Source organism: Oryzias latipes, chromosome 10, assembly GCF_053564925.1.
Source record: "Oryzias latipes strain Hd-rR chromosome 10, Olatipes_Hd-rR_3.1".
Lineage (NCBI taxonomy): Eukaryota > Metazoa > Chordata > Actinopteri > Beloniformes > Adrianichthyidae > Oryzias > Oryzias latipes.
This window is the reverse complement of record NC_136246.1, coordinates 20,788,120-20,814,001: the sequence shown is the minus strand read 5'-3', so window position 1 is coordinate 20,814,001 and position 25,882 is coordinate 20,788,120. Positions and strand designations below refer to the sequence as shown.

Genomic DNA, 25,882 nt, shown 5'->3' with positions numbered 1-25,882 from the left:
TTTAGAGTATAGAAACAAGAAATGTCGAGAAAACAAACAATTGAGCTATTTAGAGTTACATTTGTTCCTTCAATTAAAAAAATATCAACTTTTTTCGATTTTAATGATCTTCCTATATGATCATCCGTCGTGGATGTTTAGAAAACATTATTCTATTAGTAAATTAGTTAGATATCTATAAAGAAACACCACAATGAGTGTTTCCGATCGAGGCGTTTAATTGTCTTTGTCTACTAGTCCTTCAGGACTGTCCCACATCGGTTCATTTGTGATTCGCATTAGAGGACAAGACGCGCGTGCCTCTCGCTCGTGCCTTCCGCACGAGCTTGTGTTTATGAACTGCGTAGGGGGAAAAAGGAATTAAAAAGACACACGAGTCTGGTTCCCGCGCGTATTTATCGCACATTTCATTCGTGCCGAGCCGAGGCGCTCAGCGGCCTGTTTCCTCAGTGAAAGGCAACAACATGGCGCGGGGGAGTGAACCGGAGAGGCCGTTTTTGTTCAAGACATGGCTCATTCAATTAGCCGGTGGTTGTTAGTCTGTGAAAGGAACTATATTATTCAATGCTCCGCGTTCACCTCGTTGTTGTTATCCGCTTATAACTGCTTTAAACAACTTCACCTGGAAGCTAGCGCGTGCGCGCGGAGGCTTGTCTGCGAGCGTGCCCGCCAGTGTGCGTGCGTGCGAGCAGGGCGAGTGTCACGGCCCTCTGCAGACTGGGGGGTTGGGTAGCAGCCATAGCAGCGCGGATTGGTCGCTGCTCACCAACACAGTCGGTCTGGGCTTGTTTTAACATAACCGGGGGCACTTCGGCAGCAGCCACACTGAAACCATGTAGTAAATAAGCCGCCGTGGCTGTTGGGGGGACCGGCGGGGCCACTGGCTGCAGAGTAATGGAGATTGCCGTCTTCTTCGGTGTCTGAGGTGACAGTTTGGTTTTGTTTTTGTTTTTTTATGGAAAGAGGGCCGCCGCTGATGAGGCGATGAGGTGCCGAGAATGAGAGCGGTGCCTTGGCCTACTTCTTGTGCCGCCGCAGCTGGGATTGTGCAGATCTGCGTTCACAAATCGAGTCAAAACACCCGCTTTGTGTCACTCCTCGAAGGCCCGCTGTTGGGTTGACGGTGACCGACTTTCCAATGGTGAGTTTCATTTGGGGTTTTTTTCTCCACGTGTTGACAGTGTGGTGAACTTAGAGGCTTTATTGTGTGTGAGTCGGCGATAGCTTCCTCTGTCGGCCATAGCTTGTTTGTGTGGCTGTGTGATCATGGCTCAGTGTCACCTCCTCTATACAGCCTGAGCGATCGCCATGGCCCACGATCAGCAGACAGACAATGCCTGACTATGAATCTGTGAATGCAGTGTGTCAGTGGGACGTCCTGCTGGCCTTTTGAATGGAGGCCATGCTATGTTTTGATAACTTTCCTTATGGCTTTTCTTCTGTTGGTTGACTCTATGAAGTATCTATTGTCTTCCCCTCTTTTTTATTTTGCAGGAGACAAGCATGACAGCATGAATCAGTCTTACAGAGCGGGTCTGAGGGTAGGCTCAGTGTTTGGCTCGACCCAGCCTGAGCTGAGGGCCCACAATGGCTCCACTTCCTATGGAAACCGCTGTGGCGTCGTGAAGCGAGGATCTGCCCAGGCGACGCCTGCACCGCTGCCGCCTTCCAGCCTCAAGCAGACCGCTTTCCTGGGATACGGCCAGCCGGAGCGACCCTGCTGCTACAGCCCGCAGAGGAGGCCCCAGCATCCGAGCAAATCTGACCTCCATCCTCACCACAACATTCACTGCGCAAGCCCAATCGATGAGGATGACGAGTTTGAGGCGCCGCTGGTCCAGCTCCCTCCTTCTCCGGGGGACGACGACCTGGAACCTTTTGAGACCTTGCAGGACGGGAGCAGGAACGGCTTCTCCCCTGGCAGTCCGGACAGCTTTGACCGCTGCTCCCCGATCCCGAACGGATGCCTGCATTTTGAGTCCACGCTGTTTGACAGCAGTGACGTTAAGGAGGAGGATGAGGGTCGCCAGGGTGGCGAGGACCTCACGCCTTTCCACCACCCCTCAAACTCCAACCAGGACAGAACTGCCACGAAGTGTAAAACCACATGGAGCTCAGGGGTGGACAGAATACCATACAAACCCACAGTTTTTAATCTGATGTCCAAAACTATTTCTGAACTGAACCCCACACTCAGCCCCAGTGCTCTGCCAGAAATCACACTGAGGGACGGCTGGAACCTGGGTGAGGAGTTAGACAGTGATGTGGAACTCTCCTCTTTTGACCCTGGACTTATCTCACCAGCTGGCACCAACTCTAACGTGAGTGTGAACCACGTATGGGTAACGACGCCCCGGTTTCTTTACTACACTGGAGAAAGTTTGATCGATCCTTGACCGCGCATAAATCCAGAGATTATATACTTTAAGTTTAAAAATGCACTTTCACTGTAACCAGCTGTTGTATCTGTGCTATGACTCAGAAATTTCCTTCTGAAAGGACTTTAGATCAGTTGCTGACATTACCTGTCTTACAAACTGATGTGATCCGATAATCAGCCTTTTTTTTTATTCTTTGTCGATCAGTCCAACAGCCCAAAGAAAAAGCTTCTCCCTGCAGTGAGATACTCGGAGGGCGACTTGGTGTGGGCGAAATTCAACAGGCGGCCCTGGTGGCCTTGCCGGGTCATCTATGACCCCGATCAGGGCTTTCATACTAAGATGAAAGGTGAGCATGGATGATTACTAATCATATTCACGATGGTAAAATGTTAATGTGGAAGTTTGCAGGTTTTTTTTTTTTTTGCATGGACCTCTCAGTAGGTGGAAGGCCGCACTCAGATGAAAATAGTGTTTTTAACATACCTTTGTAGCATTTCTCTTATGATGAAGGACATGTGTGAAGAATATTAAGCTTAAAATTGCATTTTTGAGTATTTCTTTATTAAAATCGTTATAAATCAGGAGCAGATGAAAGAAAAATGTTGTGTGAGGGGCTGTAAGATAGCGGGAAAGAGTGTAAACAGACGGATGAAGGGATGTGGGGGCGGGCTTACTCTGAATAGTCCCGCCCATAACTCAAAGGCAAGTATCTATTAAAGCACTGCCGCCCTGTAGAAACTCTGTCCAAAAATCACAGGTGTTTTATGTGGGCAAAAACGGCGTAATCATAATTTAAAGGTTTCTGGGAAGACTTTTAAAATGAATGAAAAGATGATCAGAGTGGAACTTTAAGGGCATATTCTTCATGATGTCATCAGTTCCGAGCCCCCGTCCATGTCGGATGTATTTCCTGGAGACTGTCGGGGAGGTTGCAGAACGGGCCTGGGTCCCAAACGGCGTCATTCTTCCCTTTGAAGGAGGCCATCAGTTTGAAGACCTTCCTGTGCTTAGAAGAAGAGGAAAGCAGAAGGAGAAGGACTACAAGTACACCGTAAGTGTAGGAGTCGGACTCTGATGTCTTTTCATTTCTCCACCATGGCTTTAAATGGGATGTGTGTTTTCATGGCAGATTCCCAAAAGCCTGCTGACTGCGTGGAAAGTCAGTGTGGCAGAGGCGGAGCTCCTGCTCCCAGGTCGACAAAGTAACTCTGCACTTTCGGTGTCTACGGGTGAAGGAGAACGAATACCAAGCCCTGTTTCTAAGGAAAAAGAAGCCGATGACCCCTCCGTCTCTCTTGACCTCATTCAGTCTCCTTTGCCTACTGAGGCTCCTAATGGTAATGAGCACCAACCCTTAAAAAATTCTTCAGTTCAGGCCAAGAAGATCAAAACTGTCAAGAGGAAAAAGAAATGTTTGTCCGACATATTTGGCCATATCGTTGGTGGATCAAAGGAATCCGCGGCGAGTGTTGGCAGCCAGCTGAATTCTTCAAGTCGTGTGCTGAAAGAGGAGCCTAAGGATTCGCCCTATGCTGATCTGGATTCAGTTCCAATGCTGCATCGTCCAAAACGCACCCCAGTTTCTCCAGAACACGACGTCGGCGCATTTAGGTTGAAGGAGGGCAGTCCAACTGAATCAAAAAACTCTAGAGTCAAGGTGAAGCAGATTTTAGATCTGTCCCATTCTTCCGACGGCCTTAGAAATCAGTTGCCGTGTAAAGAAGGAAAATCTGACCATAAATCTGACGGCTGCGCTGAACTGTTGCTCAGGTCGGATGAAAAAGGCACCACGCCTCTTCCTGCCAGCAACCGCCTGATGAGAAAAGCTCTGAAAGCAAAGGAAGAGACTGATCAGAAAGATGCACTAGCTCCAAATCATATCCCAACCCAAACTCCTCCTCATCCTCGTACAGATGCTACGTGGACTAATGCTCCCATTAAAACAGAAATGTCCGAAAACTGGGATTCCCCCGGTAACGTGTTCCTTCCTATAAACCACAGCTCCCCGAAACGACGGACCGGAAAGCTCGAGAAGAAACTAGTTTGTAACGGATCCCTAATAAAATCGAAACGCAAGGACGTCAGTGAGCAGCACTTCCAGTCGGTCAAGATGGAAGCAGAAAGTTCTCAGTCTGAGCCGTCATCTGCTTCCACATCCATGTCCCTGTCTCCAGAGGACGCCTTTCCAGAAGGTAAGGAACTGCGGTTTAAATCCCTCGCTGCGGACAACAAGGTGACGGATCCCTCTGTATTCCGGCCGAATTCCAGCTACAAATTCAGTACCTTCCTCATGCTTTTGAAAGACATCCACGATACTAGAGAAAAAGAAGGCAATCCCCTAAAAATCCCTCCACCCCCAGCTTTAATCAAGGAGGAGCCCCTGGTGATTCCCACTTCAGCCGACCCACTAACAGGTTCAGGTGATGGTTCAACTCTCAGGATCATGTCAGAAAACGGGCAGTCAGGGAAATCCTCGGTGCCCCAAAGCACACAGAGGAGAGCCAAGTCCAAGACTCAGACTGTTCCAGCAGCTAACACCTACCAATGTGAAGATGTTCCTCTTTGCACTCAGTCAGACAAGCAGCGCAGGAAACAAAGACTACCGTCTAAACTTAAAGTCAGGAAGCCTTGCCCGACTGCGGACCTGGCGAACATGGCTCACGGCAGGGAGTTTGTCAGTGGCCACACCGACCCGCTTGACCCAGGATCTGATCCCTTCGCTGCTCCTCCTGACTCTTCTGCCAGCTACCTCGACGGGAACTCCGAAATCTCAGCGGCTCCAAAGAAGCGCTGGCAGCTGGTGGAAGGTGCTGATGAGAGGATGGCGAGCGATGCATCGCAGCTTACAGGAGCATCGCCGGAGGCTGTGCCTGAAACGGAGAAGCACGCAGACAGCGACTCGCTTTCGTCTGCGGGTAAGACTGGATACCTGTTTGGTAACATCGTAAAGCGAGGAAATGTCAGCTAATATTGTGTGTTTTCTGGTCATGCAGGACAGTCGGAGAACAAACGCCTCCGGAAACCAACAAAGAGACTGCTGGAGTCGACGGAGGAGTACGAACAAATGTTCTCCTCGAAAAAGAGGTTGAAGAAACACGGCTCTGAATCCTCTAAAATGGTGAGATGCTCTTATTTCTGCCCAGAACAGATTTATTAAATAGCAACATCAGAGCCAGTAGTTGTCATGCACGGTGTGAAATGTATTCTCCGCATTTGACCCACCCCCCAGGGGGAGCGGTGGAACCGTTTGTGGAACCATCGTTATAGGAACAATCTGCAAGTGGTTTCTGATTCATGATTTTCTCACCATTCAACTGTTTTTGTTCATTGAAAAAAGTTGAAAAATGTTTAAAAAACGTTTTCTTCAAATATTAATATTGTTTCTGGCTAAAAAGGAAAACAAATAATTTTTCTTGATTTTTAAACACAAACTTTTGTCAGTCGACTCACATCACATTTGCTTTCTAGAATACCGGTGGTCAGATTTACAGATTCAATTTGTTGCAGCCAATTTACCCCCATTATCATTCTTCTGCCACTGTGCTTGACAAAGGAGAGGAATCCTTTTCTTTTTTCTTTTTTCTTTGGTTTTTGCCAAACACAATTTTTTCTTGTTCATCCTAACCTTCTCGCTCTTCTTATTGTCATTAATGGGCTTCAAAACTTCATGCTCAAGAGACCTGGGTGTGAGATGGAGATTTTTGGATGTTTTTCACTTGATGTTTTCTTTGATGTTGTGCTATAGAGCTCTTAAATCCACGATATTTGGAAATGTTGCGCAGATATTACTCCCAAACATTTGGCCAAGATTGAGCCCAAGTCTAAAGAACAGGCACAACAAGCTTGTTGATACATTCAAAAGAATTCATGATTCACTGTGCTTCATTACTGCCCAAACAGGAGACTTTGGGGATGTCGACTCTCCATGACTTCAGCGCAGCGGAAGGGTTTGATACCTCGTCCTCGGTGGATCCAGCCGAGTCTCAGTTGGAGATGAGGCCGAGTCTGTCTCAGGATGAACTGTCTCCTGTAGCAACATCAGCCTCTCCTGTTTCCCCCCAGCCATCCTTCGACTCTGAGGCAGCAGAGAAGACTGATCTACCTCTCGGATCCGGTGAGTCCAAGGGCATCTTTGTACTCGCAAGCTGCAGAAGTAAGAGCCATTGTATGATGCATTCGAATTTGATCCAGAAGAACTCGTGGTGACATCAGTGTAAAGCTAAGGACACACTGGCCATGTGTTCAAGAACATGCGTCGCATGGTAAATGGCGTATACTTCTATAGCGCTTTTTGTAGGAGTCTTGGTGCCAAATGTTCAATTGGTGCAAATCTCCTGAATCTTGCTCCAGGCTTTTTCTTTATTCCAATATATGAAAGACTCCGGGCACAAACCGACCACAATTCTTAATTTCTCCACCATTATCAATTTTCAAATGGTTGGCACTTCCGTCAATCAAAAGAGGCGCCATCCATACGTTACCACGATATCCCTGATTGGTCAAAGTTCTACCTAGTTTAACCTGCAACGCGCAATCAGTAGCCGCACGTTTTGTACGTAGAGCCTGCAGACGGTCGTAAAAACCTAGCTACGCGTGAAAGCAAAGGCCCAAAATGCATGTTTACGCGCATTTACATAGCCTTCATTGGCTTAACAGAAAAAACATCAGAAATGTATTCTGTGGTCCACTTAGTCTGTGATATATCCCACATAATTTTCCTTAGGAAAATGAAAGGAAAAGGAAAAATGGGTCAAAACTAGATTTTTTTGTTTTTTCAGATACGGCACAAATTCAAGAAAGAAAGAGGCCGAGAAAGCTTTCACATAAGGTGCTCGAATGTACGATTGAAGAAGTGTCTGCTGCTCCTGCGAGGAGGAAGGTATGTCGAGACTGACTGAGGGGAGCTGGTGGAGAATAATTCCGATTCATGTCAGCTTTCTGTTCTGTCATTAAAAAAGAATCACGTTTTCTCTTTTTTTTTTCCTGCTAGGAGCAAAAGGGCCTTGCTGACATCACTTCAGACGTGAAGGTGTTGGTTAAGAAAACTCAGGTACTTCAGTATAAAACATTCAACTGTTTGTTTAGTTGTTGGGAAGGCTGCTAAACTGAAAACTATCTTGTGTAGTTTGCTGCTGCTGCTGCTGCTGCTGCTGCTGGGAAGAAGGACCCAGTTCCCAGCGCGTCCCCAGACTCAGCTGTTGCCTCCAAGCTTCCTCAGAGAAGGTCTCCAACCCCGCAACCATGCAAGAGCCCCAAGCAAGAGGATGAGACGGAGCCCTGCAGCACTGAGGAGAAACAAACTACACACACTGGAACACTAACTCCCAAACCGGAGGTCTGCGTGGTTTTTGCTGTAGGCAATACAGCATAGATATGCTCATATATCAGCTGTGCCTCAATAATTCTGGGTAACAATGACTTTTAGGTGCTGCCAACTGGTTTGAATGACAGTTTCTCTTCCCAAGTGGACGGAAAGGGGAAAACGTCCTCCTTGAAGGAGAACGTCTGTCAGGTGACGACCGTTTCTTCTTTTGTCCTCATTTTCTGTAGCTCAACCTGGGTCCGGTTGTTTTTGTCCGGGTGCAATCACGATTTGTGCGTTTGCGCAGGTGTGCGAGAGGCCTGGAGACTTGCTGGTGTGTGAAGGCCACTGTTATGGAGCTTTCCACCTGCAGTGCGTCGGCCTGTCGGTCGCTCCCAAAGGAAAATTCTTCTGTCAGGAATGCAACACAGGTGGGTTGACGCTGCAGCTGCTTCTCCTTCTTTTGCCCTCAAACCAGTTTCTAAATGTTGCTCCAAAAGTTTGTAAAAGTTGTTTTAAGCCTTAGATGGAATGCTTTTTGGGGATGTTGCCTGGTTTTTCAGTGATACAGCATTAATTGATGCTCTGAGAGAGAGCTGCTCTTGCAAATGGTGATTAATCTTATTTAAAGCAAATAAATCACAGTCGAATAACTGCACTGCCAAACTACTTGATTCACAATTTCTCAACTCAGCACAGTTGAGTAACAACTTGATTTTTTTTATAAAATATCCAATATTAATTAGAATTTTGTTCGGTTGTAAAAAGCTTTGCACCACTAATAATTGAAATAATTTAAAGTTATTAAAATATTTATTAATTCTCACTTCTCATTTTTTTGCCTGAAACACAAATGACAAAAAGCCTTCAGTGATTTTGATGTGTTTTGAACTCAGCATTTAAGAGGATGAGTTGCTTTTCAGTTTTTTCTGCATCTGCATTTTTAGATTTTAGATGAAGTGGAAAAGATTTCAGACTTTTTTACAATTTTGCAATTTTTTTTGAACTTCTTAACCTATTTAATTCTTCATAGTTGTCAAAGATACACATTTTGTTGCCAGATTTGATTGGGTTGTTGCAGCGTTTTCTTCACCTGTGAGCGATGCTTTTGCCGCTAACCTCAGAGTGGTTGTGTGTTCGGCTACACACTGGAACTCAAACTGGATCTACTACTGATGGTTATCATGACAGACTTTCACTGACTTGAACCTCATCTGTTTCAGGGGATCATATGTGCTTCGTGTGCAAGAAGTCTGGTGACGTGAAGCGCTGCATTATCCCGCTCTGTGGCAAGTTCTACCACATGGACTGTATTTTAGCGTTTTCAGCCACCCAGCCGCATAACAAGGGCTTCCGCTGCCCCCTGCACGTGTGCCTGTCCTGCCACATCACCAACCCCGTCAACGTCTTCAGCTCTAAAGGTAAGTCTGAGCATGACTCTTTGGAAATTATGCTTGAATCAAAAAACCGGTGTCATTTTCTAGGACATAGTTTCTGCAGAGTGGCAGCAGTTGATTAGAAATTCACCTCTGCAAATGTGAACATGAAGCATCTTCGCCTCCCTTCCCTCCCTGTTGCTGAGAGCTCTCTGTTTACACTCTCCTGCTAGCTTACCATTAGCGGAGCGACAAAACAAGTAAAGTCATTTATTTTTGATCTAGAAAACGTTTCGGCATAAACATTGGTGATTGTGGAAACAGTCTACATCCAGATTGCTTCACGGAAGGCCAGATGATGACTGAACAGTTTCTGATGGGTGGATCATAGTTTAATGTGACATGCAGCATCCTAGAAGCAGTCACCTCTCTGTTGGTACTTTGTCCAGTTGTAAGCGTGACTCATGAAGAATGCGTTCACCTTTTTGTTTAACTTCACTGTATTTGTGTTGATGGTCAGTTTCGGTCAGTGCTATCATCAGGCCTGAGCTCCTAAAAGCTTTTGTTTGCATCGTCAAATCCGTACAGATCAGTAGTGGGAATCTCCATCGACTGTATGTGAGTACTGGACTGAGTGACCCCTCCCCCTGCCAGCTCCAAGAAGCCAAAATCCCATAGATTTCTAATGAGAACTAATTCTTGCTCTACTGACTGTTCTTAGCATGTTCCTGCTTATTCTATTTTTTACGGTGATTTTTCTTTCTGCAGTGCAAGTTATCCAAGTTATAAACTGACCAATCAGACGCTTGATTTAAAGGTTTGGTGTAGCCCGGGTGTGGACTTCCAAAAAGCTCACTCTTTATTCGTGAGAGTGGTTCCCATAGGAACGCTGACTCAGACCGATTTGGGCCAATCACTGCTTAGTAACGTCATCTGGCTCCAACAATTTGCCGTTGGTGTCGCGAAAAAATGTTGACTCAATTGACTTCATTTGGTTGGTGCCAGAAATAAGCATTTTCTATGGGTGACATCACACTGGCTCTCTCCAGTTCCCCTACATAGTCAACGGGAAGAACTCTGTGTGGAACTCTGAAATGTCTTCTTTAGAGGTCAACTTTTGTTATGTAGCACGTGTTGTCTCTGAGGGCCACCCATAAAGCACTGGTTATACCTGCTTCTGCAGAGTCGGGTGTAATTGTTGGCAACACTTTAATCCTGGTAAACACAAACTATGTCGAAATCTGAAGATGTTATGGAAGGTGACCAATAGGCTTTGAGAGGTTGCAAAACTGTGTGTTTCAGGTCGACTGGCCCGGTGTGTGCGCTGCCCAGTGGCCTATCACGCCAACGACAACTGCATGGCAGCAGGCAGCGTGGTGCTGGACAACAACACCTTCCTCTGCCCAAACCACTTCACTCCCCGCAAAGGCTGCAAGAACCACGAACACATAAACGTGAGCTGGTGCTTCGTCTGCTCTGAAGGTGAGCCTTCCGTGGCAACCGGCGCTGTCACTTCAGCCCCCCCCCCCCCCCCCCCCCCCCCCCCAAGAGTGCAGAGTGTGTTTTATATGCAAACACTGTTTGAGCTGATCTATACAGAATCAGCAAACGGACTACCGTTCTTTCTTTTGCTCTGTCTAACAAATTTCATTACATGGTGATAACGAAAAGTAACCTTTTTGTTTTTTGAACAAAGCAGTTTGTCAGAGAAAATGTCAAACACCTGCAGTGCTGATCAATTTGTAATTGATTACTATAGTTGTGGACTAACTCAAGTGGAAATTGTGTAGATGTTGTTGGTCATAAACATCAACATGATCCAGCTATTTCAATAGAGCACGTCTCTCTGCATTAAAAGACCTCTCGTGTCTACAGATACACAGTAATCACCAATTAAAATCCAATTTTCAGTGTTCTCTTGCTAGAGAAATACATTGTCTCAATATCAGGCGAAAAAACTTGCTTTCCTGTGATCCTTTTTATTCTATTTTATTTTATTTGACTGTTATTTTACCGTGAAGTCCCATTAAGATCAAACTACTTTTTTAAGGGAGACCTGGGACAAAAGGCATCATCACACTAAAAACATACAGTTAAAACAATAAATTAGAAATTAAATACAGTTAATAACGAGAGACTAGAAACCATCACTATGAGGATACAGAAAAAGAAAAAAGATAGAAGTTACTATCATGAGAAAACTGACCAGTAAAACAGCTAAGTAGGCTATTTGCAGCTTCTGTAGATTTTTTCTATTTATTTATTTTTATTTTAACCTTTATTTAACCAGGATAAAAAAACTCATTGAGATTAAAAATCTCTTTTGCAAGAGCGTCCTGGCTAAGAGGCAGCAGCACAACAATGAGACACATTTCTCATTTACACTCACACTCAACCAGATCTAAATTCTGTTTGGTGACTTTTGTTTTCAATCATTCTTGGACTTCTGCAGGAAACAGAAAGAAACAGAACAGGTTCCTTTGGTTGGGGTAGGAGTTTCCCTTAAAGTCCCATGACTTTAATTAGCAGTAGAAAAACTAAACCTCACTTCTTATCTTGTTTTTTTCTTTTTGTGTTTAGAATTGATTATGAGATGATTTTTCTGACTATTTTTGAAGTTCCTATTTGGGAATTTGAGAGATGTTGGTTCTTAGTCCCTGTCCAGAGACAGATTGGGGCTTTTGGTGAAGGTTGAGTGGTTCATGGGTGTGCTGGGACTCCACAGGGGGCAGCCTCCTGTGCTGCGAAGCCTGTCCTGCTGCTTTCCACCGAGAATGCCTGAACATTGAGATGCCTCAAGGGAGCTGGTTCTGCAACGACTGCAAGGCGGGAAAGAAGCCGCGCATTAAGGACATCCTCTGGGTCAAATGGGGCCGTTACAGGTGAGGACCCCCGTCCCCCACCGTGTGCGCAGCCTCTGTGTGCAGCACCTGATGAGCCTGCGTTTCTGTCTGATCTGATCATTTAGGTGGTGGCCCGCTGAGGTGTGTCTGGCCAGAGACGTCCCGAACAACATCCTGAGGATGAAGCATGAGGTGGGGGAGTTCCCGGTCCAGTTCTTTGGCTCTAAAGATTTCGTGTGGACATACCAGGCCAGGGTGTTCCCCTACATGGAGGGGGACACTCACAATATCGAGAAAATGGGGAAAGGTGCAGACGCAATCTATAAAAAGGGTATGTTTTTTCCAAGTGTTTACCCATGAACTGCCTTCTGTGTAAGTTAGATTCAAATTTGAATGTCCACATTTGTCTCTAGCTCTAAGCGAGGCAGCAGAACGCTTCAAAGAGCTGCAGACAGAGCGAGAGATGAAGCAGCTCCAGGAGGACAGGAAGAACGACAAAAAACCGCCTCCATATCGACACATAAAGGTACGGTGTGAGCCGTCACTCATGACCGCGTTTGTCGTTTTGCCATCTGACCAAGGTTGGACAAATCCATTGGTGTTTTAGGTGAACAGGCCCATTGGGAAGGTGCAGATCATCACAGCAGACTTGTCTGAGGTCCCTCGTTGCAACTGCAAAGCCTCCGACGAGAACCCGTGCGGCGCGGACTCTGAATGCATCAACCGCATGCTGATGTACGAGTGCCATCCCCAGGTGTGCGCGGCAGGGGAACGGTGCCAGAACCAGGCTTTCACAAAGCGTCAGTACACAACTGTAGAGATCTATAGGACGCTGTCCTGTGGGTGGGGTTTGCGGGCTGTGTCCGACATCAAGAAGGTAAAAAAAAAAAAAAAACTGACGATTTTTAGGGGTATTTGTGTCTTTTTCTTTTTTGTTAAATGTGTGAGCATTCTCTGTTTCAACCACAGGGAGCATTTGTGAGTGAATACGTGGGGGAGGTTATAGATGAGGAAGAGTGTCGAGCCAGGATCAGGCACGCTCAGGAACACGACATCTGTAACTTCTACATGCTCACACTGGACAAGGTGAGCCACACCCCTGCAGACACAGGCCTCTTTCAGCAGAGATGGTGATTTGTGGGTTCTTCTCCTCAGGACCGGGTCATTGACGCTGGGCCCAAAGGGAACCAGGCCCGCTTCATGAACCACAGCTGCCAGCCGAACTGCGAGACGCAGAAGTGGACTGTGAATGGAGACACGCGGGTGGGGCTGTTTGCTCTGCAGGACATCGCCAAAGGTTTGACACAATCAGCTGTTTCCTTTCTCCTTTTTTTCTCCCTTTCAATGCATTTTGCACTTATTTGGGTTAAATCCAATGTTCTTCAGGAGAGGAGCTGACTTTCAACTACAATCTTGAGTGTCGGGGCAACGGCAAGACGGTCTGCAAATGCGGAGCGCCCAATTGTAGCGGCTTCCTGGGTGTTCGACCAAAAGTACACATCTACGCTGAAAACATCTTAGCTCACCTTCTTAAACCATAACTGATCATTTCATTCCTCGTCGTTCAGAACCAGCCCCCAGCGGAGAAGGTCAAACTAAAAGAAGGGAAGAGGAGAGTGGGCATGAAGAAGAAGACCAAGCAACAAGTGATGAAGGAGCGGGAGGACGAGTGCTTCAGCTGTGGCGACGGGGGTCAGATAGTGTCATGCAAGAAGCCGGGCTGTCCAAAGGTTTATCATGCCGACTGCCTCAACCTCGCCAAGAGGCCTGCAGGTCAGAACTTCCTGTGGTTTACCGTTGATCCACACGTTCTAAAGATCAGTCTGACTCAGGGAGGCTGAATTCAGAGTCCTGGACACTCCGCCTCAGCTGCATTTTCCTAAAAAAAATACTGACTTTTTAATAACAACAAACAATATTAACCTGCCACATTACTTTGTCACTTTTATACACTTTTTAGAGTGAATTCTCATGGAGGCTTGAATGTTTAGACAGAGATTTTGTGTTGTTTGCATAGTAAACCAGAAGAAAAGCTTAAGTCACTTGATAAAAGCATAACTAGTAATGCAGTTTAATGGCTCCTTCCCACCTGGACTGATTGGTTCAGACTTAATGTCCTGGAATAGTCCGTTTTTTGTGAGCAGATGGGAATGCTCACCTTCTCTGGTGCTGCCTTAGTTATCCATTGTAAGGACAGTACTGCCCCCAGGTGAGCAGCTTTTGTAAGTGCGTGATACACATGTCTAAAGCTGGGGTCCTTAACTCCCCGGTGGTAGAGGGCTAGGGTTGGGCGATGTCCCTTAAATTGGCAGTTGACGATTTTTGCAGTAAACCATCGGGATGGATGATGATATCATTGGGGGGGGGTATTTTTAATTGTTCTTTATTATATAATTATTTATTACTTCATTTATTTTATTTCCCAGCTAATGACTCATCCGCGATGATGCAGTATAAACTGAGGGAAGTGACTTTAACAAAAAATAATAATAATAACAAACAAAATAGAAAAGAAGTAGTCCGTTCCTGCACTTGATTAGTCAAGTGGACCGGTGGACCGAGCGACCGTGTCTCTGAGCAGAGCAGACGGACTTTGTGTTTGAGGGGAAGGGAGGATGCTTTGTTACCTGTCCGCTATGTGTGGGAGACTTCGGACTGCGATCCGTCCCGCAGCTCTAGGTGAACGAGCTACCGAACTCAGGAGAACCGGGTCTTCCGGTAAAAGTGTGTGTCCGGGCAGAGCTCGGACCGCCAGCACACACACAGGGGCTTTGTTTGGGGCGGTGTGTGAGCTTTTCAAAGCAGACATGTAGCTCAGTCCTTAGAAACCGTTCAAACAATCACCTGGATTTGTGTTTCCAGTCGTGTCCCGACTAAATAAAAGCTGATGTTATTCCCACATGTTTACGTTCAGCAAAGCTGCAGATTGCAGCATTTCCCGCATGGATTTTATGTTCATCAAAGGCTAAATGTTGTTAACCCGTGTTAGCCTCTCCTAGCACTGGCTTCTTCCAGCTCCGTTCTTCAACAGAAAAAGCACTGACCCTACGGATTTAAATTAAAATGATGAGCGAACAGGCACTTCATAATAACCATAACATTAATAAAAGCACGTTTAGAAGATCATTTAGGATATTAAGGAACTCATTTCCTCTTGCGGTATTTCAAACACTACTGTACATGTGCGAATGATTTATTCCGACCGAAAGTGTGACCCATGTGAACGATTGTTATAATCGGAAAAAACTTTTCTGGGCCCTTGTACACGGTTGAATTCTAATCCGACCATTGATCCGATAAAGATATTTTGCACATGTAACCGCGGCTTATGATGTCAGCGTGGCGGGGGCCTGATGTCAGTCAGCCAGCATCATCCATCGGCACAACCCTATCGAGGGCCACTGGTTTGTGGGTCAAATGGTACCAGGAAGCACAGAAAGAACACCTACATGACATTCTTTTTGTTTTAATTATTGCAACTGTTGTTCCCTCACATCAATGCAAGTTGCAACTGATTTAGATTTACTCTGTCCCGCAATGTTTTTGAAATTCTTCTTTCTTACTGCGCGTTTGAGCGACAATTTGACCCCCGCCACGCACTCAAAAACTCACCAACACACCTAGCATCCGATGAAAATGAATGTTTGAAATAGTGCTTTCATTTGAAGTGATTCCTCTGATTGCAACATAAATCTCGATTCCAGGGCGATGGGAGTGTCCCTGGCACCAGTGTGACCTTTGTGGAAAAGAGGCTGCTTCGTTCTGTGAGATGTGCCCAAGCTCTTACTGTAAGGAGCATCGAGAAGGAATGCTCTTCATCTCCAAGTTGGATGGAAAGTTGTCCTGCAGCGAACACGACCCATGTGGACCTGACCCACTTGAGCCAGGAGAGATACGGGAATACATGCCCAGCATGGCCTCTGTGAGGCCTGGCGCGGTGGCTGCACCGGTCCTAGATGCCAGAAGAGCATCATCCTCTTCTTCCTCCTCCTCCTCTTCTTCTCCCTATGTTCCCATCTCTTACCCTGACAGCCAAACAGCAGCATCCAAGCGAGAGCCTCCTCCTCGTCTCTACATCAACACCAAGACAGCTACCTCCAGCTTCATCCCCTCCAGCAGCTCCTACCTCGCAGACACGACGGAAGAAACCACGACCTCCTCGTCCGCCTCCTCCAAGGATGAGAGGGAGGACGGGGAGGTGGAGGAGGGGGAGGTCTGTGCGTTGGACATGCAAGAAGTGGAGGAAGATGAAGAGGACGAGGAGAACGACACAGAGATGTTGGAAGAGAAAGAGGAGGAACCCATTTATGGTGGAGATTTGGTGGAAGATGAGGAGGGGGAGGATGAGGATGACCCCTGGGGTAGCTGTTTTGATGATGACGGAGAGGTGGAAGAGGAGGATTTTGAATCTTGGGGTAAATTGGAAGATGAAAAGTAACTCTTTCTTTAGAAATCAGCAAGAATATTTAGTAGACTATGGCAGAAGAGATATTTTGGTACCTCCATGAAAGCTACACTGCCTTCACTTTGGTACAACATTGCCTTCTCATCTCCTCACTGCTGGACTGACAGCGGAGATGTGTACCGGTGCTTATCTCACTTAATCTTTTTTATATTTCTGCCAATATGTTTATGTGTCTGGTGCTGTTTTGTTCTGTTGTTTCACCTTTCACTGTTTACATTTCCTGCCTTTATTTTTTTATCTATATGTTTGGAATATAAATAAGAAGTGGGAAGTTTTCACTTGACCAAACTGTCATCAAAAGAGCATCTTATGCTGCCGTTTTTGTCTTAATGTCGTCTTTTCTTTATAGGGGTCATGGAAACGTGCTCTCCCACTGGTCCATGTTACACTTGGGGCACTGCAGTACAGTGTCTGTGAAAAGTGCAAAAATAAACCCACTGGAATTATTATGGGGCTCTGGATAATTCTTCTCATGACAGAAAATATTTTTATTAAACTGATGGATGTTTCTCCTCCCTGTTAAATGTAGAGTTTTTTTTGGGAAGTTCCACCATAAATAACACTAATAGTAACAGTTGTTTTATTGTATTTTTTAATTTAATTTTACTTAATTTGATCTGTGATTTTTGGGAAAATGTTATATTCCTCTCATTGCAAATCTTGTCTCTTTCAAAAGACCCAAGGGAGATGTAATATTTAAGGAAGATTTAGAATAATCAATAGGTCGTACACAGACTACTTTTACATTTGTTCCCATTTATGAACACGTTTTAAGTGCAGTATTTATTGATCTATTTATTATAACTATGAGATTAGAAACCACAAACAGCCACTGAACGATTTTGTCTGTTTTGAACAAATTCAGTTGGGTTATTTTCGTTAGTTCCATTATTATTGTTATAGCAAAAATTACAAATCCAATTATAAAAGAAAAATAACTACTGTCCAACAAACTCCAATCGGAAGTGAGTGACGGGATTCTTATTTTGCCATGGTTTTTATTTTGAAGGCATCTGGTGTCCACGTGATGTCGCTGTTTTCCGCTGTGACGCCTGACTTTCCGACGAAAGCGGATGTGACGTACCTGAAGATAGTTGGAGTAACATGGCGGTGGTTGCGTTTTAACCAAAACACAGCGCATTATTTTCAAAAGGCTAAAGTTTTCGAGCATATAATTAAAATAATTATTTTTAAAAAGACATAAGCGACATTCTTCATTTTTTCTTCTTCCAGTAACAAGGTAAGGTTATCTTGTAAATTCTGTCCACAATCAAATTGTTTTGCTAACATTTTTACATCTAAGCTAACGTTAACGTAGAAAATGCTCTCCTGTTTAAAACACATAAAACAACACAAAATTGATGAAAATGAAATGCTTAAGTACAGATATGTTAAATCCAGTTTCAGTCATGACGGAGCAGGCGAATACCAGTCCAGTCGAGGGCGTCGTGAACCTCGACGAACCCAAGAAGATGACCAGGGAGGACTGGAGGAAGAAGAAGGAGCTGGAGGAGCAGAGGAAGCTGGGAAATGCTCCAGCTGAGGTGGACGAGGAGGGAAAGTATGTAAACCTCGAGAAGATAGATGATGAAATAGGTCCAATACTGTCAACTCAAATACATGAACTCAATTTATTATTCATCCTTTTCTCTAGGGACATAAACCCTCACATTCCGCAATATATTTCATCAGTCCCATGGTACATCGATCCATCTAAAAGACCAACACTAAAACATCAGAGGCCACAGGATGAAAACCAGAAACAGTTCTCGGCCATTGGCGAGTGGTACAAGAGAGGAGTCCAGGAGGCAAGGATCCATAGAATCAATACTTTGATGTGGTGTTGACTCCTAAGAATGAAGACTGAACTTGTGATCTCATGCAGAATGTGGTCGTCACCAAATTCCGAAAGGGTGCTTGTGAAAACTGTGGTGCCATGACGCACAAGAAGAAAGACTGTTTGGAGGTAAAACATTTTGAAAAAAACATTTTCATACGCATGTAACACAAAGAGCTTTACATAGTACAAATATTTTTTAATTTAAAACCAAAAAACAAAGACTTTCACACACAATGTTAACTCACAATGCTAAAACACAATTATACCCCCATCATAATTAAAGACAGTCCAGTTAAAATTGTGTTTTTAACATGTTCTCTTTCCAACTTTTTTATATGATGGAGGACATATTGAGGGAATTAAGCTTGCAATTGCATTTCTGAGTATTTCTTTACACAAATTTTGGTAAAGCAGGAGAAGACAAAAAAATGCAATTGCAGGGCAGGCATGTATTTTCTGCACCATCTCTGCTGTATTTTCAAGTAATACACTGTGTTAAAAACAACGATAAAGTTTAAGTTTCACTCGTATTTCATCAGCGACCCAGGAAAGTTGGTGCAAAGTTCACAGGAACAGACATTGCTCCAGATGAACACAGTCAGGTTCAGCTGCAGTTGGATTATGATGGAAAGCGTGATCGCTGGAACGGGTATGACCCCGAGGAGCATCAGCGCATTGTTGAAGAGTACGCAAAAGTCGATCTGGTAAGTGGATATACGTTTCCCAAAAATGTAGGTGTGGAAAGTATTCAAGCTGATGCTGCTGTGTTTTCCCCCCTATTCATTTAGCTGCCGTTATTCACTAAAATGTAACCTAAACATCATTAGTTTAGCATGAAATTCAAAATATGGCTGAAGCAGTTCATGTTTTGCTGAACACGTATGTTCTGCTTTGCTCCTGAAACCCCAATTCTTTTATTTCTCAGGCTAAAAGGACTCTGAAGGCGCATAAACTTCAAGATGAGTTGGCCTCAGGGAAATTGGACCAAAATGTAGGTATAAGTGTCCACAAAGATTGTTCTGATATAATATTTCCAATGACCTTTTGAGTTGCTGCGTCTTCTGTGAGCAGGAATGGGAACACGACAGCGAGGACGAGGATGAAGACAAATATGCAGACGACATCGACATGCCCGGTCAGAACTTTGACTCCAAGAGACGAATCACCGTCAGGAATCTGCGTATCAGAGAAGACACAGCTAAAGTAAGAAACAGATGAACAAAAAAGCCAAATATTTTAGTCTTTTTTTAAACATTGGTTTGAGATGGGTTGCATATATTTAGTTTGGTGGCAGATATTTTGAAAGTTTTTCTGTGCTCTTCCACAACCACAGCCTCAGTTGAACTGACAGGATAACCTAAATATATTAGTTTCTATAGAGTTCAATCTAAAACCAAAAATTATCAGATTTTTTGTAAACAAGTATCTAAAAGCAACAAAAAATGAGAATTATCTGCACTTCTGTTGCTACACACGGCTCCTTTTTTTGTACACTGCTCCATCGATGTAGCAAAGACGTATTTCTTCTTTGAATTTTATCCTTAACTTTTATCCTTTACTGCTGTTTTAAGATAAATTTAAGTTAACAGTTGGCGTGCTGCTATGTCACATACCTAAATAATTTTCTTCAATAAATTAAAAAACAAACAAACTATGATGATTAAGCTTGATTAGGCCTTATAACATTGATATTAAAAAATGACCTTTTTGTAAGAGTAAATAATAATAAAATTATTTAGATCTTCAATATATTTTACATAAAATCTCTAATTAAATTTAGCAAATAAAAACTGTGTTTGACTGTAATTTCCTAGACTGTAAAAACCCTGAAGTTCTTACATCTTTTCTTCTTCAGTACCTGAGAAATTTGGATCCAAATTCAGCGTACTACGATCCAAAAACCCGAGCCATGAGAGAGAACCCGTACTCCAACACTGGCATGAACCCTGATGAGTGAGTTACTATTATCTTTCAAAAGGCAGTGTTAGTTTTTCCGGGATCTTCTGCAATGACTGACCCCCTGCGTGTTGCAGAGTTGGGTACGCTGGAGACAACTTTGCTCGCTACTCTGGAGCTACAATAAGCATGGCTCAAACCCAGCGTGAGTCAACACTGTTTTTCCATTTCTTTACAATGTCAAAATCGTCGAGCTTTGATTAAATGGAAGCTGATGGGCTCTTGTGTTGCACATATGTTATTGATTCATATCAAAAGAAATGTACGGTTCTCTGTAGGCGTGTGTCTGTGTGCGACAGCTTGTTTTCATTGTGGTTTTCCTGTCAGTGTTTGCCTGGGAGGCCTATGAGAGAGGCTCCGAGGTCCATCTTCAGGCTGACCCCACCAAGCTGGAGCTGCTCCACCGCTCCTTTAGAGTGAAGAAGGAGGACTTCAAAGAGGAACAGAGGGAGAGCATCCTGGAGAAGGTGCCCAGTTCACCCCACCATGACAATCTTTAGCCGCACAAAAGTTTGACATTTGAAAATGTGGCCCCACTCAATTATTCACTGAATTAGTAGTTTATGTTTAGACTTTGAAAATAGTTTTGTTTTTATCTGGGCCACCCTTCAGTCTGTAACCTAAATATGATTCCATTTATTATTTACTGTATAAATCTGTTCCCATTTGTGTGTGCGGCTCTCAGTATGGAGGACAAGAGCACTTGGACGCACCCCCCCGGGAGTTGTTGTTGGCCCAAACTGAGGACTATGTGGAATATTCTCGTCACGGCGCCGTTCTGAAAGGCCTTGAAAAGGCCGTCGCCCGCTCCAAGTATGAGGAAGACGTCCTCATCAACAACCACACCGTAGGAAAAACAGGACAATCGTTTTTGTGGGAAATGTTCCTGTTACTTTTCTCATGATCACATTGATGCTCCTTTTTCTCTTGGGTAGTGTATTTGGGGCTCCTACTGGAAAGATGGCTTTTGGGGATACAAGTGTTGCCACTCGATGATCAAACAGAGCTACTGCACTGGAGATACTGGATTCAAAACAGTAAGTGCACGGCTGCCCTCACACATGCCCTCTCAGACTTGACGTTCTTCAGTTTACTCAGATGTTTGGTTCTTTTATCAACCTGCAGAACAATTCAGACTGTGTTCCGTTTGAAGACGGGCCGATTGAAAATCAAGAGGAGGAACAGCCCAAGACTCTCCTGGAAGTAAGTGACCACGAGCATGTGAAGAGACAGCTATTTAGAAAAGAAGTTTAAACGTTTGTCTTCATTCTAAAGATGCATCAAGACAAAATGAAAGAGAAGAAGAAGAAAAAGAAGAACAAAAAGAACAAGAAGCGGGCCTCAGACAGCAGCGACTCAGAGGATGAAGAAAAAAAGAAGGAGAAGTTGAAGAAGGTGCAGTACAACGGGTTTTTTTGGTGTCATTTATTGTCATTTTTTTTGGATGGCTAAGCTTCCACGTCATACTTTCATCCAGGCTCTGGACGCAGAGGACAAGCGAGTGAAGCAGGTCGATGCAATCATGCAGCTGGATGAGAGGAAGAGGCCCTACAACAGCCTGTATGAAGTTAAGGCGCCCACCGAGGAAGAGATGGAAGCCTTCCGCATGAAGCGCATACGACCAGACGATCCCATGGCGTCCTTCCTGGATCCCTGATCCACCACCAAATCCAGAAAGACTCAGAATAAACAAGTCAGATGAAAACAGCAACAATCCTGCACTGGAAGTGCTGAAAGAATGCATATTTTTGTCCTCTGAAATGAATTTTCACACCTTTGTAGGACGTTTAGCCTTTGAAAAAACATCTTGTCTTTGTTCCATACCTTTATGCTGATGTGCAGAACATGTCTGTCGCTTTCAACATGAGGTCTGCTTTTTACATTAAACAACATTTTTGTGTAAAAATACATCTTTTTTACTATTTTTATTGGAAAAAAATAAATTTCTTAATCCAAAGTAACCCAGTTCAAGTAGATGCAACTAACGTTAACTATTTGTGCTTTTTGTTCAAATTTTTGTTATTTTTCTCTCTAATTTAAAAAAAATGACAATGTAAAAACATGCAGGGGTTTTTGTACAATTTGTACAATGAGCTTAAACTTTTTACACAAAATAAGTACATCAGGAGATCTCAATAAGAAATAGTAAACAGAATAAAATAATTGAACAGGAGAAAATATTACTCATCACACAGAAGCACACAGTTCCACTGTACTGTATGGTACGCGTTGGGAGTATTATAAAAATGATCAAATTTAATAATAAATCCCTAAAAATGTGAAGAAATCACTATTACTCTGCATATTATGTATAAAAAAATTTGGTTTGAAGAAAGTAATAACAGCATTTTTTATATTTTTACCATCAAAACCTTAATAGGTAATCCAGTTTTTGATTTATGACACTAATATATAGTTTTGCTTTATTATGACTTATTTATTACGATATTTATCATATTTCATCATAGAGTTTGCATTTGAGAAACCATGGCTTAATATCCAACTGAATTACAAAAAAACATGTTCAGCTTTTTATTAGTTTCCATTGATAATTTTTAAAGAATCTAATGAAGAAATACTGAATTAAAAAGTGTGTCCAAATCTTTGAATGGTTATGTAAATACAAACATATGTTTTTCTAATATCAGCAGAATGCTGTATGTTTTCCAGGTGAACCTCACTGAGCTAAAACATTCTCCTTACTGAGTTAGAATGCATTGGCTCTGCAGTTTTCAGTTGTTTAATAAATATAAACAAGAATTTTTGAAGTTACATTTTGTAGACTGATGCAGTGTCTACAGTGTTAGTGTGTACTAGTCTGTCATTTCTGCTAAAGTTTCTCGTGTTCTCACTGCAGTACAGTTGGCCTGGCTATATGACATCATAGTGAAAGTATTTTTGGCCCATCATCTCCTCCAAACACAGGGCGGATGTTTTGCAGCATTAAGAGCTCCTCCAAAGATTTGAAGAAAAACAATGTTCGCTTTGCTGCTGAAGAGTCATGCAAAGACGTTGGTGAGCTTTCATGGAGATCTAGGTTGTGGAAATAGGATAGAAAACCCCAAGAGGCTTTGATTTCCCAACTGGTGAGTTGTGTTTTTATCTTTGTAGAGCTGCAGATTGATGCCATTAGTAAAAAACGCAGCAGAGATCTTTCCTTTTCTTTAAATTAATGACTCGCATTTCTTTCAAAACATTGTTTAGAATACCAAAACTGAATGTGCCACTTAGGTAATGCAAAGATTGGAGGATCTTTATCCTTCTATGCATGCATTTTGTCAATACTCTCTTAAACATGTCCAGGCGAATCCATTTTCATCTAAAACTTTTTCATGTAGGACTGTGGAGCCACATTTGCCCCCTCTTTATTGCTCCATTCTCCCGTTTGTGTCTTTCCAGCGCTCAGCATGCTCCACTTTTGTTTCATGATGTGTTTCCTGTCAGTCGTAAACGGTCAGTCGCCAAATCCTTTGTCCAAGAGGGATCGTCCCCTCACTGTTCATCCGTCCCAGTTGGTCTGCAGTCTGCCAGGTCCTCCTGGGCCTGCAGGAAATCCAGGAGCACCTGGACAACCAGGGTCTGTGGGGCTGATGGGACCACCGGGAAAGGACGGGCCGGATGGAAGTGATGGAGAGAAAGGAGAAAGGGGGGCCAGAGGTACTCACTGCAACCATAATTGTTTTTGCTCATGAGAAGTTAAGTAACTAATTGAATTTGTGTCATTGGGTCAAAATGATTTACCCATCACTTAAATTAATTGACCTGAAACTGTCAAATGATTATTCTGGAGGATCACTTTACCACAACACTAAAGCTATGAGTTTCCTTAGCAAAATGGAGTCTATTCAAGTTTACAAGTCTACTTGGTCTTTACTGAAAGTGAGAATACTTGAAGTTTACTTTTTATATTACATCTACAGTATATATTGTGAACCTAAAATATTTCTTCCAACTACAATTTAGTTGGAAGAAGAATTCAGATAGTATAATTCCTACACTTATCCTCATATTTACTTAATAAATGAAAATTCAAGTGTACTACTTTTTACTTAGGGTTACTGAAGCCCAAAGCACTGTGCTGAGGGGTCACAAACATTTCTCTTTTGGTGGTCTCCTTGAACTATTCTTGTTCTGGTGGTCCGATGTTCTGGTTCCATCCTTTTACCGTGCAGCCTCACTCAATCCAGTGTCACTCAGCAGAACTTTATATTTCCAGTGAAGCTCATGGGTTTTGTGAAATCCACTATCTCCTATCTCCAAACTATGACATTTATTGCTTTATTTTATGAAGACGATTATATAATACTGCAAATTTTAATGTAAAACCCTTCTCTTACAAGAATTTGTACTTTCTGCTGCACAGCAGACATGGGTTAACCCTGACACACAACTTCTGAAACTTCTTGAAGATGTCTTTCATTTGAAGCATGTTCAAAACACTTACTAACCTAAAACAAAAAAAACCAGCTTGATCAGGAACGGTCTTTTTTCCCCCATCATGTCCCACTTTTGTTAGGACGTCTTTCTTTTCATAGTTCTCGTTTTGACTTTCCTCTCTTGTCTTGACTTCCTCTGTTCGTCCTCGAGGGATTTTTAGAATCCTTGCAGATGTTGAGTTTAGCCCACTGGCTGCTCTTTGATGTCCTTTAACAGCTTTAACAGCTTTGTGGGAATCAATGAGCTTCTTTCCCACATCTTTAGAGAATAATGGGCTTAACACATTTGAAGCCAAGTCCTCTTTTTCTGGACTAATGATGTCAAAACTAGTTACAGAGTGTTTCTAATGTGCAGTTAGGATACAGTGTTCTTTTCTCTTAATCAGGGGATCCCGGGAGATCTGGCAATCCTGGAAAGCCAGGTGTGAAAGGTCGCGATGGAGTTATTGGCAAAGCAGGACCTCGAGGACTTAAGGGGTTGCGTGGACCACCAGGTGTGTCTGGCAAACCCGGACAGAAAGGGGAGCTGGGTGACACAGGCCAGCCAGGAGCTCCAGGTGGCTGTAGCTGTGGCCGCACAGCCCGATCCGCCTTCTCTGTTGCCGTGACAAAGAGTTATCCAAAAGAACGGATACCAATACGATTTAACCGCATCTTGCTGAATGAGGGGAATCACTACAATGCCAGCAGTGGGAAGTTTGTCTGTGCAATCCCTGGGGTCTACTTCTTTAGCTATGATATCACACTGGCTAACAAACACCTGGCCATTGGGCTGGTTCACAACGGGCAGTACAAGATCAGGACATTTGACGGCAACACAGGAAACCATGATGTGGCGTCTGGTTCCACCGTTCTTCACCTAAAGCGTTCTGACGAGGTTTGGCTGCAGATCTTCTACTCTGAGCAGAATGGACTCTTTTTTGACCCTTTTTGGACCGACAGCACCTTTACTGGCTTTCTTATTAACCCTGAACATCAGTTTGTCAGTGAGGCAGATAGAAAATCACACACTGAACAAAACAGTTGATACTGTGATGCTCATTTATTTTGCCTCAACTGTTGAATTCTCGTTTGTATAGGAAACTCTTAATGCTTTTTCTTATTCAGACACCAGGGGGCGCAGAAGGAAGAAAAAAATTAAAACATGACATATTTCCTTGAGATTGGAGTGACATTTGAAACTTTCAAAGTAAAACATTTATTTTATTAATTTACTAACATCTTTCACCTGTTTAGATGTCTACGTGATAGTATTTTTGTGTATGTTACATGGTTATCATAGA

The 25,882-nt window shown here is 43.6% G+C and overlaps 3 protein-coding genes across 3 annotated transcripts; all 3 read left to right on the top strand.

The window, feature by feature from the left end:
* The first annotated feature begins 251 nt into the window (after positions 1–251).
* On the top strand, positions 252–16,814 carry nsd1a (nuclear receptor binding SET domain protein 1a). The gene is made up of 23 exons (XM_023959240.2): positions 252–1,141; positions 1,495–2,321; positions 2,586–2,727; positions 3,260–3,432; positions 3,511–5,296; positions 5,375–5,499; positions 6,282–6,495; positions 7,160–7,260; positions 7,372–7,431; positions 7,507–7,716; positions 7,807–7,893; positions 7,991–8,114; positions 8,907–9,104; positions 10,362–10,541; positions 11,785–11,941; positions 12,028–12,233; positions 12,316–12,428; positions 12,510–12,779; positions 12,872–12,988; positions 13,058–13,199; positions 13,289–13,395; positions 13,471–13,675; positions 15,607–16,814. Exons 2-23 carry the CDS (start codon positions 1,512–1,514, stop codon positions 16,338–16,340), a joined length of 6,261 nt encoding a protein of 2,086 aa, XP_023815008.1. The 5' UTR covers positions 252–1,141; positions 1,495–1,511; the 3' UTR covers positions 16,341–16,814.
* Positions 16,815–17,399: 585 nt separating this feature from the next.
* slu7 (SLU7 homolog, splicing factor) lies at positions 17,400–22,071 on the top strand. The gene is made up of 15 exons (XM_004073330.5): positions 17,400–17,607; positions 17,769–17,928; positions 18,022–18,175; positions 18,253–18,333; positions 18,747–18,911; positions 19,133–19,198; positions 19,279–19,410; positions 20,063–20,160; positions 20,241–20,308; positions 20,491–20,630; positions 20,849–21,010; positions 21,099–21,200; positions 21,289–21,366; positions 21,439–21,558; positions 21,641–22,071. The coding sequence occupies exons 2-15, from the start codon at positions 17,777–17,779 to the stop codon at positions 21,818–21,820; spliced, it is 1,698 nt and encodes a 565-aa protein (XP_004073378.1). The 5' UTR covers positions 17,400–17,607; positions 17,769–17,776; the 3' UTR covers positions 21,821–22,071.
* A 1,037-nt stretch (positions 22,072–23,108) lies between these two features.
* Positions 23,109–25,760, top strand: c1qtnf2 (C1q and TNF related 2). The gene is made up of 3 exons (XM_011480274.3): positions 23,109–23,249; positions 23,563–23,820; positions 24,986–25,760. Exons 2-3 carry the CDS (start codon positions 23,571–23,573, stop codon positions 25,624–25,626), a joined length of 891 nt encoding a protein of 296 aa, XP_011478576.1. The 5' UTR covers positions 23,109–23,249; positions 23,563–23,570; the 3' UTR covers positions 25,627–25,760.
* The last annotated feature ends 122 nt before the right edge of the window (positions 25,761–25,882 follow it).

Coding starts and splice junctions, on each gene's coding strand:
- nsd1a (XM_023959240.2), top strand. CDS start 1,512: ATGAATCAGTCTTACAGAGCGGGTCTGAGGGTAGGCTCAGTGTTTGGC. Junction 7,432..7,506: donor TGTTGGTTAAGAAAACTCAG/GTACTTCAGTAT, acceptor TATCTTGTGTAG/TTTGCTGCTGCTGCTGCTGC. Junction 9,105..10,361: donor CAACGTCTTCAGCTCTAAAG/GTAAGTCTGAGC, acceptor TGTGTGTTTCAG/GTCGACTGGCCCGGTGTGTG.
- slu7 (XM_004073330.5), top strand. CDS start 17,777: ATGACGGAGCAGGCGAATACCAGTCCAGTCGAGGGCGTCGTGAACCTC. Junction 18,334..18,746: donor AGAAGAAAGACTGTTTGGAG/GTAAAACATTTT, acceptor GTATTTCATCAG/CGACCCAGGAAAGTTGGTGC. Junction 20,631..20,848: donor GGGAGAGCATCCTGGAGAAG/GTGCCCAGTTCA, acceptor TGCGGCTCTCAG/TATGGAGGACAAGAGCACTT.
- c1qtnf2 (XM_011480274.3), top strand. CDS start 23,571: ATGCTCCACTTTTGTTTCATGATGTGTTTCCTGTCAGTCGTAAACGGT. Junction 23,821..24,985: donor AGGAGAAAGGGGGGCCAGAG/GTACTCACTGCA, acceptor TCTCTTAATCAG/GGGATCCCGGGAGATCTGGC.